General features: G+C 57.1%; 1 protein-coding gene across 4 annotated transcripts in view; it reads right to left on the bottom strand.

The window, feature by feature from the left end:
- Positions 1-11,471, bottom strand: part of ACVR1B (activin A receptor type 1B) — a 38,253-nt gene extending 26,782 nt beyond the window's left edge. The window contains exons 1-2 of one of the 4 annotated variants that reach the window (XM_070051452.1): positions 11,274-11,403; positions 10,257-10,298 (exon numbers count right to left, since the gene is read on the bottom strand). Coding sequence is in view for 2 of the 4 variants with exons in the window: in XM_070051451.1 (XP_069907552.1) it covers positions 11,274-11,364 (91 nt within the window). In the remaining 2 variants the exon portion in view is untranslated. Of the gene's footprint in view, positions 1-8,355; positions 9,268-10,256; positions 10,299-11,273 lie in introns of those variants that run through there. The other 3 variants (XM_070051451.1, XM_051845500.2, XM_070051453.1) reach the window with 3 other exon arrangements.
- Positions 11,472-12,594: the final 1,123 nt, after the last annotated feature.

Below are 12,594 nucleotides of genomic sequence, written 5' to 3'. Positions count from 1 at the left end.
GGATTCTGTCCCGGTCGCTCCTCTTCCAGGCCAGCTCTCTGCTGTGGCCAGGGAGTGCAGTGGAGGATGGCCCAGGTGCTTGGGCCCTGCACCCCATGGGAGACCAGGAAAAGCACCTGGCTCCTGGCTCCTGCCATCAGATCAGCGCGGTGCGCTGGCCGCAGCGCGCCGGCCGCGGCGGCCATTGGAGGGTGAACCAACGGCAAAGGAAGACCTTTCTCTCTGTCTCTCTCTCTCACTGTCCACTCTGCCTGTCAAAAAAAAAAACAAAAACAAAACAAACAAACAAAAAAAAACAAAATCATATACCTGATAATGTTCTAGCACCTAAGATACATCAAAAACTCATCCAGGGGTTGGCACAGTGGGTTAAGATACTGGCATCCCATGTTAGAGTGCCGGTTCAACCCCTGGCTACTCTGCTTCCAATCTGATTTCCTGCCAATGCACCTGGAAGGCAGTCGATGATGGTCCAAGCACCTGGGCCTCCGCCACCCACGTGGGAGACCTGGCTGTTACAGCCATGTGAAGAGTGAAGCAGCAGATGGGAGATGGGAAGAGTCCTCTCTCCCACTCACTCTGGCTCTCCCTCTGTCACTCTTTGAAATAAATGAGCAAATAAATTGTTGAAAAACAATCAACAGTAAAAAAAAAGAATCAGAGTAGGTGCTAAGCCTAACAGTTAAGATGGTCACATCCCTAGGGGCCGGGGCCGGGTCTGTGGGTTAGTAAGTAAAGCTGCTGTCTGCAGTGCTGGCATCCCATGTGGGCACCGGTTTGAGTCCCGGCTGCTCTGCTTCCAATCCAGCTCTCTGCTATGGCTTGGGAAAGCAGTAGAAGATGGCCCAAGTCCTTGGCCCTGCATCCGCATGGGAGACCCGGAAGAGGCTCCTGGCTCCTGGCTTTGGATCAGCACAGCTCCAGCTGTTGCGGCCATCTGGGCAGTGAACCAGTGGATGGAAGACCTCTCTCTTTTTCTCCGCCTCTCCTTCTCTCTCTGTGTAACTCTGACTTTCGAGTAAATAAATAAATCTTAAAAAAAAAAAAAAAGAAATCTAGAAAGCAGAATCGTGGATGTCAGAGGCTAGGGCAGGGGAATAGTGGCTGCTTGGAAGGTACAGGGTTTCCTCCAGCAGTCATGAAGAAGTTCTGGAACTATGGAGTAGCGACAGCTTGAACATCATTATGACAGCACCTAACACCACTGAAGTATACACGTTATAAAAATATTTATTCTCATTTACTTGAAAGGTAGAGACATACACACACACAGAGATATTGATCTTCCATTTGCTGGTTCACTCCCCAAATGTCCACAATACCTGGGGTTGGGCCAGTCTGCAGTCAGGAGCCTGAAATCGGACCCCGGTCTCCCGTGTGGGTGGCAGGAACCCAGTGCTTGGAACACCACCTGTCGCCTCCTGGGACGCACATCAGCAGAGCGCCAGCCTGGAAGTGGAGCAGCCAGGACGTGGTCCCCAGCACTCTGGTACCGGACACCAGCACAATGCTCATCCTGACTTGTATACTTGGAAACTGTTAAGGTTAGGCTGCCACCTGGGACACCCACATCTTGTCAGAGTGCCTGGGAGGCAGCGGAAATGGCCCAAGTGCTTGGGCCCTTGCCACCATGTGGGAGACCCAGATGGAATTCCTGGCTCCTAGCTCCAGCCTGGCAGGCATTTGGGGAGTGAACCAGTAGATGGAAGATCTCTGTCTTTTCAAATAAATAAAAATGAGTAAACATTAAAAAAAGGTTAAAATGATACTTTTAAAATGTAGTTTTCGGTTCCCAGCGCAGGGCAGGGCCTGCAGTCAGCCCGGCAGCTCAGGGGGCAGGGGGCTCCTGGGCTGCCTGGCTTCTACCTGTCTTACATTCATTTCTGCCTCTTCATTCTAATGACGGCCTCCACTGCTTTCTAAAGAAAGAAATCCTTCAGCAGCTACCGATCTAGACAACTGCCAAAATGTTTACGGGGAGCCTGGATCCGGTTTCAAAACCGAGGTGTCTCTTGAGGCGTCTGGCACTGAACCCTCGCAAAACGGAGGTGACGTTTGGTTCTCGGGCAGGGGCAGGGAGGGGGGCTGACCCCGTACTCCAAATACCCCAACCCCGTCCGCAGCTGCGACGGGAAAGCCACCGCGACCCTTCACCCCGGCAACTGCCAAGATGGGTTAGATGAAAACTGCCAGGGACCTCAGAGCCCCGTAACAAAGTCGGACTCCACGTGGGCACTCGGTGCTATCCCCAAAACACACAAACCAGAAAACACCAATCAAACAACCCCGCCGCCTTAGTAAGGGGAGCTGTGGGCGCCCCAGGTTCCACCCCGAGCCGCAGGGGGAGCCTGGCGTGGCGTCCCCACAGAGGGAGGCTCGCACGAGGGGAAGCTCCACGCTCCATCCAGGCCACGCAGCGCCCTTCCGCCGTTCTGCCGAGACAGACCCAGCCCGAGAGAGCTGTTGAGACAAGTTCAACCTCGAGCCTCGGGTCTGCAGAATGAACGCTTTGTTCTCCCTCCAAAGAGACGTCTGATGTTGATGCTAAGCAGGCCCCATTTATGACGGAGCGTAAATACCTGCACATCTCGCCCACCTGCTGCCCGGGAGCAGTGCGTGGTGCTGCTACGGTGGGGTGCGCCCGGCGTCCCTGGGGCCCAGGTGTGCAGGCTCAGCGGCCACAGTCACACTGCCCACCCACAACGACTCACGGCAGACAACGCGCACGGAACTCTGCTCTGTCCTCTCGGCTCATTAGAGCCAGGCATGGTAGCCACCCCTGGTGCTCCGCTCCTGACCTATTTACCACGGGATGGATGAGTGGAGTGGAGACGGCGCATGTCACAGTTCTGAGTGAGAAGAGGGGACAGGAATGATTGCTTCAGGCAACTGGGACAATGAAGGCGCAAAAAAAAAAAAAAAAAAAAGAGAGAGAGAGAGAGAGAGAGAGAGAGAAAATCAGTAAAAACAGAGAACTGATGAGGCTGAGATCAAGTCCATGTGGCTGGAATGGGACGGCCAGTGCCAGGAGAAGCAGGAAGGGAGATGACAGCCCACAGCTTCTCAGGGACTGGGAGAAGCAGCCAGGCACAGAACGCCAGCGGGGCAGAACGGGACCTGGTGACCCAGGATCGTACCAACAGCGCAGCAAAGAATCAATTCAACTGAACAAATGTGCTAGTATTTAGGATATGCAAGGCTCTGGGACGGGCCAAAGCCATGTAAAGAATCAATCCGTGCTCAACATCAGCGGGAGGAGCAGACGACCACAAACACACGGGCGCCCACGCCGCCCACACAGGCAGCGGAAGCAAAGGCTGAGGGGGCGACTGAGGGGCCACAGGAGGACAGGGGTCTCGCACTGGGGGGTGCGGCTTCAGCTAAGAGAAAGGGGAGGAGGCGTCCCAGAGAGAAGAGCAGGGAAGGCAGAGGGCCATGAGAAACACGAGGTCCACCGGAAGCAGACAGTCAGAGACGAGGGCAGTGAGGAAGACCTGGGCCAGAGTGGACGGACTGTGGGTCTGGAGGGGTCTCATAAAGGCTCTGGAACCATCAGAGAGCACGCATGTGCATTTTCAAGGTCAAACCCAGCAGCAGGAGGGGTCAGCCGCTGTCTGCCACACTGGCATCCCGTATCAGAGCATGGGCTCACATCCGGGCTGCTCTGCTTCCAATCCAGCTCCCTGCTAACGTGCCTGGGAAAGCAGCAGAAGGCGACCCAAGCCCTTTGGTCCCTGCACCTAGGTGGGAGACCCGGATGGAGTCCTAGCCTCCCGGCTTCAGCCTGGACCAGCCCTGGCAGGGGCAGCCACTTAGGGAGTAAACCAGGATAGCAGATTGATTTCTCTCTCTCTCTGCAGTTAAAGGAACTTTTCTTTTCTTTTTTTTTTTTTTAATCCAGCACTACAATAGCTCAAATGGGAGGCTGAAGGCAGAAGCTGGTGACGGCGCTACAGCAGTAACCAGAGCACACAGTGGAACACGGGCTGCCGGTGTGCGCCTTGGCTTCCGACGGGCCTCGGGCCCACCACTTAACCTCTCTGCGGCCCAGGGTGCTCATCTGTAAGCTGGGAACGAGAGTGCCTCAGGGAAGGGCTGTTTAGCGTAAAGGACAGAGCAAGCGCTGCACGGCACGCTTGGGTGTGTGGTGACCAGTGAGCACGGCGATGCTTTCATTCCCGCGGCGTCACGGGGCACGAGCTCAGCGTTCTTCCTCAGTGGTGGCGCCCCAGCAGGAGGGGCCCGTGCGTGCGTGTGCGAACCCTCTCCTCAGGGCCCCTGCCTCTCAGCCCTCAGTTCTGTGCCGCGCACGACCTGGATCTTAGCAATGGACACCGAATGAATCCGATTCCATTTTAACTACTACAAGTGTAGAATGTCATAGACAAGCTCACGCCAAGTCGGGAGCAAGGAGGGTTCTCTACAACCCGTCTCCCAACCCTTGGGGAAAAAAATTCAATTCAGTTCCAAGTACCACAGGGGCAGGTACTTTGGCCCGGTCGGTTAAGCTACCACTTGGGGGCCCAGCACAGCGGCGCAGCGGGTTAACGCCCTGGCCTGAAGCGCTGGCATCCCATATGGGCGCCGATTTGAGACCCGGCTGCTCCACTTCCGATCCAGCTCTCTGCTATGGCCTGGGAAAGTAGTAGAAGATGGCCCAAGTCCTTGGGCCCCCGGCGCCCACGTGGGAGACCCGGAGGAGGCTCCTGGTTCCAGCCTTCAGATCGGCGCAGTTCCGGCCATTGTGGCAGTTTGGGGAGTGAACCAGCGGATGGAAGACCTCTCTCTCTCTCTCTTTCTCCCTCTCCCCCCCCTCCCCCTCCCTCTTCTCTCTCTGTGTAACTTTGACTTTCAAATAAATAAATCTTTAAAAAAAAAAATAAAGCTACCACCTGGGACACCTGCATCCCACACCATGGTGCCTACAGTGCCTAGGCTGAGTTTTGCCTCTGCTTCACATCCAGCTTCCTGTTAATGTGCAACCTGGGAGGTGGCAGAGGATGGCCGAAGTACGTGAGCCCTGCCACCCATGTCGGGGACCCAGATGGAGCTCCCAGCTCAGTCTGGCCCAGCTCCGGCTTCTGTGGGCATCTAGAGAGCAGCGGGTAGAAGATCTCATGCTCTGACTTTTCAATAAATAAAAACACAAACTTACCTGCAAAGAACCCACAATCCCCTCTCCCCTCCAAACACTCAACTCGGAACCATCCAGAGAAAAGACACAGGCAGAAGAAGGCGCACGAGAGCTCCTCCTGTGATGCTGGGCACAAGGTCAAGTACCCTCGGGCCTGTCTTGGATGCTTCTCACTCGTCCCCTCTCCCGCTTCACTTCTCCTCACATCAGCACCTGACCTGGCCCACCCCACGCCTCCACTGCATAAAAGAACATCTATGGCACAGCTTCTGCAGGCCCCCAGTCCAGGCCCAGTGTAACTGGTGCCAACCAGGGCTGCTTCCCCGTCTAGAACTGGGTTCTCTTCCAAGCTTCCCGGCTGTGGGCAAAACCCACTGAGCTCCCCCCCAACCCCAACCTGTTTTCCTTCCAGCTGACGGCCAGGGACCACTCTTAGCAGCTCCAGCCGGCCCGCCACCCCCCCGCCCGCCTGTTCGGGCTGCTGGCTTCCTCTTCCACCACCGGCTGAGAAACCTGCTTCTGAAGTTCTCAGGGACTGGTTCATGTAGGCCAGGCGCCGTAATTACACCTGCTCAGCCTGTCCCAGCAGTCCCCAACCCAGTGTGTGACCGAAGAACTAGGAGACCCGGGGCCAGCAGGGAGCAGAGGGTGCAGGAGGGCAGACACGGTCACCCTACACTTCTTTGTCTCTCTAGGCACCCCGAAGGCGAGCCTCACGAGGGGAAGGCAGTGTGTCCCCCGGACACCTGGGGCAGTGCCTGGCTGAAGGCAGGTGCTCCCTAGGTGGGTGTTCAATCGCCACAGGATCTACACACGCTGGGGTCTGCTCGGTTCATCTGCAGTCTGGAACTGGGACTGCGTGTGTCTCAGAACTCTGGATCAGCGAAACCATCCAGGAGCCCTGGGGATCGCATACGCCATGGGAACATCTCCCCCTAGTTGTACAGCTCCAAGGAATCACGGTCGGTCCTCTTTATCCACACATTCCGGGTTTGCGAGTTTGCCTGCTCTCGAAAATTGATTTGTCACCCCCCCCCCCCAATCAAAGGCTCACAGTCCTTCCCTGGTCACTTGAGGACATGCACAGAGCAGTGGAGACGTGAGCCGCCCAGCACACATGTTCCCAGCTGAGGTCAAACCAGGCAACACTTTGCCTTCTCGTTTCGGTTCTCACGCGGGAAACACATGTTCCTTTTGCAGTGTATCCAGCGCCCTGCTTCCTACTGATCGCTTCGCTGCTCTAAACGGCCCCCAAGCCTGGTGCTGACCGCGCTCCTAAGGGCAAGGCACCGGTGACGGGCCTCTCGGAGAAAACACACGGGGCCAACACCCCGGTACAGGCACGGGCCACGGCGCCGCTGTCGGTTTCTCAATCAGGGACGTAGTAAATAGGATGTCTTCCAACGGAAACTCACAAAGCCAGGTTACGCGCCGATTACATGACAGGCACACTGTGTGCGGAGGCCTGCAGGAATCTGACCCCGTGTCTCCCCACCGTGGAGCAGCGCCTTCCCAGGACAGAGCTGCCACGGGCGAGGAGTGTGGACATGATCAGCCCGGCTCCACGGCTCCAGCGGCCACGAGAGGTGCATTTGGCAACCATGACTGATAACCGTGTTTACTTATTTATTTTCCGTCTAAGCCACTTCAATTGTTAAGTTCTGAAACAGCAGAGTTAGGGACTCCCGTTCATCTTGCTCTGTTACCTCCCTAAGCCAGCAACTGTTCCAGGCACAAAGACAACAAAAATGAACCAGGAGGGCTCCTACAGGTAACCCCGTAAATACTAGTGGTGATGTGATGCGACACTTCCCAGTAACTTTCACTAAACTCCAAATATTCAGCCAGACAAACGCAGCCTTAAGACAGAATGGAAGGAGAAGGAACCCGGAAAATAGGTGACACATCCCCGGGCCGGAAACTTCACGGCTAACCCGCACCCTGGCTAACCTGCACCCTGACAGCTCCACAAGGAGCAGGGAGCCACCCGTCTGCTTGCAAACAGCACTGGGGCTTGGTGTCCAGGATGGAGAACCCAGCGGGCAGAGACAACAGAGTGACGGGCAGACACGGCACCTTGGAAGCCCAGGCTCCCGTTACACCACGCAGGAGCTGGAAAATCCCGGGGAGGCAGCAGTCCAGTGTGGGTATTGCAACCTGGCCACAAGGCAGGGCCTGACTCAGGTGTGAGAACCAGAGCCCAGCACAGCCAGTGCAGGTGGAACTGACGGGTTCCAAGCGGCCCGCCCACATTGGAGGCCCAGATCACAAAGCGGCTTTCTCTTTATGAACAGAGGCAAAGGAGATAAGACCCTCTGACATCAACTCCTACTGTAACACACGACACAAGAACTCAAGCCAAGGAGGTAGGGTTCCGGAGTTAACGTTCACTCCCGCTCTGGGCAAGGACTGACCAGTCAGCAATAAAGATTTCAAAAATGAAAACACAAGATGCACTTCAGTATTCTAATTTAACCTTCAAAACTAGAGAGGTTCCGAGACACGGCGCTGGTCCACCTCGACACCCCATGCTCCCAGGTTATCATGGGAACAGCCTGCAATGCAATCCAACTCACGCTCCAAATGCAACAAGCGGGCGTGCACGGGCCGTGCCGGGAGCAGCAGCGGCGGCGTCTCCTCGGCTCCTCCTTGCTTACTGATTCATATTTTGGTAGCAAGGTTACAATTAGCTCACCGGTGTAGAATAAACCTATTTATAACACAGCAGTCCACCTGAAAGACACAATCCTTTGACAAGGCTGCTGCAGGGACAGAGTGCAGCTTCACCCCCAGCCCACGCACACAGCAGGTTCCCAAGGTCCTGGGGGGGGGGGGGTTGGAGGGATGTGCAGCCTCCGCCCGGCTTCCCTTCCCGCCCTGCGTGCAGTCACTCCTCTGGCCACCTCTCGGCCTCCATGTTCTTATGTAACATTTACATAGGGCCATAAACATACCCGGAGTTGCGTAAGACTTACAACGTTGCCAAACCAATGAAGCCTAAAGCAGGTCACTCCCTCCAGACCTGCTTTGATTAGCACCCACGGTGGCAGAGAGGAATTTGAGGAGACCTGAACCCGGTCCGCAGAAGCAGCACAAAGGTAGAAAACGCACCACAAGGCCATGTGCTGCCTCTATCAATCAGAGCGTGCTCCCCTGCCCCCTGAGATAAAGTCACCCCACAGCCCTTATTCACTGAAGTCAAAAACTGCGTCTAAAAATACCTCCACCAACTGGCCCTCAGTCAGCAGCCCCACACCCGGCCTGAGGACAGCCACACAGCGCCGCACCAGGAGGACCACTGAGGCAGGCGCCCAAGGCTTGGCCAGTTGGTCAAGGGCCGCCTGGAAAGGAGCAAAGTTCCCGGACTGAAAAGCAGTCCCCTCCTCCTCTGCTTCCTCCTCCTCCTCCTGCCTCTAACCTTTAACCAGGGTGGCCATTTTAACAGGTTTTATCACATCAGCTCCGGGAGCTGTCCTAACAAAACTCCAGAGAGGGTCTCTGCTCCTCCACAGGAGCTGGCTTCCGCCCTGTTTCCAAATCCACGGCCACGCAACAAAATCACAGGGCTTGGCTTCAAGTTGGATTTTTAGTCAACTCAAAAGGAACCTCCAATGTCTGTCCCTCTGCTTTTGTCCTGAGACATCGAAGTCCTGTTCTCCTTTTACTAACTCAATGTTAACCACTAAGGTAAACATTCCAAAGCCAGGTCTTAACAACACGATATACCTATCAAATGGATGCTATTTCTAGCCTGAAACTCATTCTCTGTATCACCTTGGCCTTTCGCTGTGTCCCAGGTAATTCATTAATTAATAGAAACACCTATCCTTCTACTGCTTTCCCTCCCCCTCCAAGCTGTGGGCATCGGAGCTGCCGGGCTCTGTCCCTCTCCCAGACCATGTAGGGGAGCACAGGAAAGGCAGGGCATGGAGAAAAAAAATCAACTTCTTGTCATTGCACAGCCTCTACTTTCCCAGAAGTGACGTGTGACTTTAAGCCTTTTGCAACAGTGGTCTCAGCAGCGTGCACTACTGGCAACTCCATGTGTCCCGGAAAAAAAAAATATAGTGTCTGGCCAAGAAGTTGAAAGGCCCTTGAGAATGTTTGCTGGACACACAACCTAATTTCCCAGTTGCCAAAAACAGAAAGGAGCTCCCTCTTACGCCCACCCACCCTCACCCCAACAAATGTCCATTGTAGGCAAGTTACCAAAAAAATGAACTCTGCCCCATTCACAACCAGTGGGATTATCAATTAAACACTCTTAACAACAACAAGAGAAACCCCACAGCCACTCCGCCAAACCAGCAGGGAAATAAATGATTGTTAAAAATCCTGGGGGTATGATGGGCAGGATAAAAATTCCAATGCTAGGAATTTAAGGATTTATTCACACACACACACACACACACACCACACACACCAGACAAACCTGAAGGCTTGAGTCTCCTTATTCTCCCCACCTCACTTCCTATACCAGGTTATACATCCCAAATGCACGGCCCATAATAAGCCCCCCATGCTTCCCCTTCCCTGCAAACATCCTTATTCATGGAAATCGCTATCAGGCAACAAAGGTGCACCTTTACGGTGTTTATAAGACCTGTGGAGGTTACCTATGCCCCAAGGACGGGCGAGGTGCTTACCGGGAGCATTAGCCAGTGAACAAAGACCCCACTGCAGAGCCTATACCGCCCGGAACAAACATCAAAGCCCGAGATAATGAACTTGTTTTCTGAGACGCCAAAGTGGCGTCTCCTTGATGGTCTGTAGCCACCTGAGAACACGAACACACGCGCGCGCGCGCGCACACACACACACACACACACACACACACACACATACACACACGGCCCCCAGCGCCTGGCAGGTTAGGGGGATGCTGAGAAGTCAAAGCAGCAGGCTTCCTATCCGGGGCTGGTCTCCCCCAGACCCATCTGTGGGACAACAATCAGTTCAACCTATTGAAATCCAAATATAACCTTCACCTGCTACCCCAATGCCAAAACGCATTTGAGCCGACTCTCCGAAAAGGGAAGCAGGGTTAGGGTTTCGGGGCCTCTCTGCAAACAGCACAGCCACTAGAATGTCCCCCCCACCCCCACCCCAGGAAGGTGCCCACCTTCAGGGCGGCCAGGGTGGGTACAGCATCAGGCAGCAGAGGCTGTGGGAAGGAAATTAAGTGGTGACCAAGGCGAGGCACACCGGCGATGGCCGTGGGGGTGGTGGCCAGCTTCTAGGGTTTCACCTGACAGGCATCGGCAGAGAGATCCACTGAATGGGCCCCCTGGGGTGGGGTGGGGTGGGGTGGGGGAGGCCAGGAGGAAAGCAAATACAGCCAGGATCAGAGCAGCCGCCGGGAGCCAGGCTTCACAAGGCTACCAGATTCCAGAGCCAAGCCTGGGAGAGGTGTAGGGGCCTGTTCCTCCCACTTGCTCCCCACTGCGTCGGCCCGGCGTGTGGGCTGCGAGGGTCGGGGGGTGCCCCGCTGAACTCCAGGGACGGTGCTCGGGGGAAATGGGATTCCCTTTCCCAGAACATCAGGCAAGGAGGGGACGAGCCACACCAAGTGCAGGGGGCTCAAGGAAAGGTCAGAGACCCCCTCCCCTCCAGCCCGCTGGGCGTGAGGACCCTCTCCACACCAGGATACCTCGGCGGAGAGCCAAGACCCCCCACGGCCCGAACCCCCCAATCTTGGCGGGAGAAACAGGCGCCCCCCCACCCAGGAGCATCTGGAGCGAAGATACACTGCCCCCCGCCCCCTGGACACGCTGAAGGGCAGAAGCCACGGCGCTCCCTATCTCGCAGGCGCCGGCCCCAGGGGTCCCCAGCGCCGCACGCTGAGGGTGCCAGGGGGCGCGACCCCCTGAGCGCTGCCCGGACCCAGCTCCGCCTGGAGGAGAGCTCGGGTCCCCGGGGCCCGGCCGAGCTCGGGCCGCGGCGGGGCAGCCGCGCCTCGGAGGTCGGGGGGGAAGAGGAGGAGGCCGAGCGAGGGTCACCCCGGACACCTCGCGCCCCCCGCCCGGCCATATTGTGCGCGTGGGGAGGGGGGCGCGCCGTCGCCCGGGGGCCGCAGCTCCAGGCCTCGCCCTCGCCCGGCCCTCTGCAGCCCAGCCCCCGCCCCCACCCCAGGACTCACCCTGGATCCCCCGGGGCCCGGACCCGCCGCTGCCCGCGAGCAGGAGGACGACGAGGGGGAAGAAGGAGGAGGCTCCGGCCGACTCCGCCATAGTAACCGCCGCCGCCGCAGCCCAGCAGCGCCCAGCGCGCGCGCGCGCGCGCCCCCGGCGCCTCCCCTCCTCCCGCGGCCCCGCTCCCGCCTCCCGCTCCTCCGCCCGGCGCCGGCACGTGCGCTCCCGGCGGAGCCGGCGCGCGCGCGCGCCCCCGAAAGGGCGGGGCCGGGGTGCGCGCGGGCGCCCGCCTTAAAGGGGAGTGTCCCTGTTAAAGGGGTGGGCGGGGTTCGCGCCTCGGCCAGCCTCGCGGAGCCGTGCGGCGCCCGGCGCGGAGGAGGCCGGAGCCGGACGTGCAGCCTCCGCCCCTCTGCTGCACCCCACGCAGCGCCTGGTTACCTTATCAGCGCCGATCCCCTCCCCCCAACCGGGCCCTGGGCGAGCTGCGGCTGGTGCGCGGTCGGAGCCCGGAGCCGCCCGGCGTGGCCCCAGGGCGGGGAGAGGGTCCTCGCTCGCTACCCTCGCCCCCTGCAATGCCGCGTGCGTGCACGCTCCTTCCATAACACAGCAAGGCTTTGCAAATGATGCAGCCCAGGCGTGGTGGGGGCTGGGCGCAGCCGCCGGCGCTGTCCTCCTGGCCGCGAGCGTCCTGTCTACCGAGAGCCTCTCGCTAGCCATTCCCCTTTGCCCGGTATTCGCCGGTGTCCGTGTCCGGGAAGTCGTAAGGGGAGACGACGAATGTTTATGCCGAATGTCAACTTGCCCATTTATCCTTGCGAGCACTGGACACCGCGTAGGCGCTAATCGAAGCCCGTTAAATTATGAGCCGTCTGGGAGATGGAACACGAGTTATGATTTTAAAATCATGGTTGCAAAAACTAATGGCGTGAGATACTGTTAAAGGCGTAAGTGGATTACATAACTACTCAGAGTGCTGTTCAAATTTGGTGATACTATATATTTGCATGGAAAAAAGACTGGAAGGATATTACCCAACGTTATCAGTAGTTACTGCCAGGAAGAATTCTTTTCTTTTCCCTTAAACGTTTGGGCGATTTCCAAATTTGTGCTAAATACATGTCACTTTCAGATTTAGACAAAGATGCTTATGGAAGCTAGGCGGAAGAAGAGTTCACTCCCTCAGAGGCAAGGGGGTCGGAGATGGTGAACAGGGCAGGGTCTCCCAGGCTCCTGATAACGAAGCTTGGGCAAGCTTGTAGCTTGGCTAAACCCAAGTTCCCTGGCTGTGAGCCGGACGGGCTGGAGCAAGTTTCTCAGGTGGACTCTTGC

The sequence above is a fragment of the Oryctolagus cuniculus genome, chromosome 11 (assembly GCF_964237555.1).
Source record: "Oryctolagus cuniculus chromosome 11, mOryCun1.1, whole genome shotgun sequence".
Taxonomy (NCBI): Eukaryota; Metazoa; Chordata; class Mammalia; order Lagomorpha; family Leporidae; genus Oryctolagus; species Oryctolagus cuniculus.
Note: the sequence above shows the minus strand (reverse complement) of the source record. Positions and strands in the feature narration are given on the sequence as shown.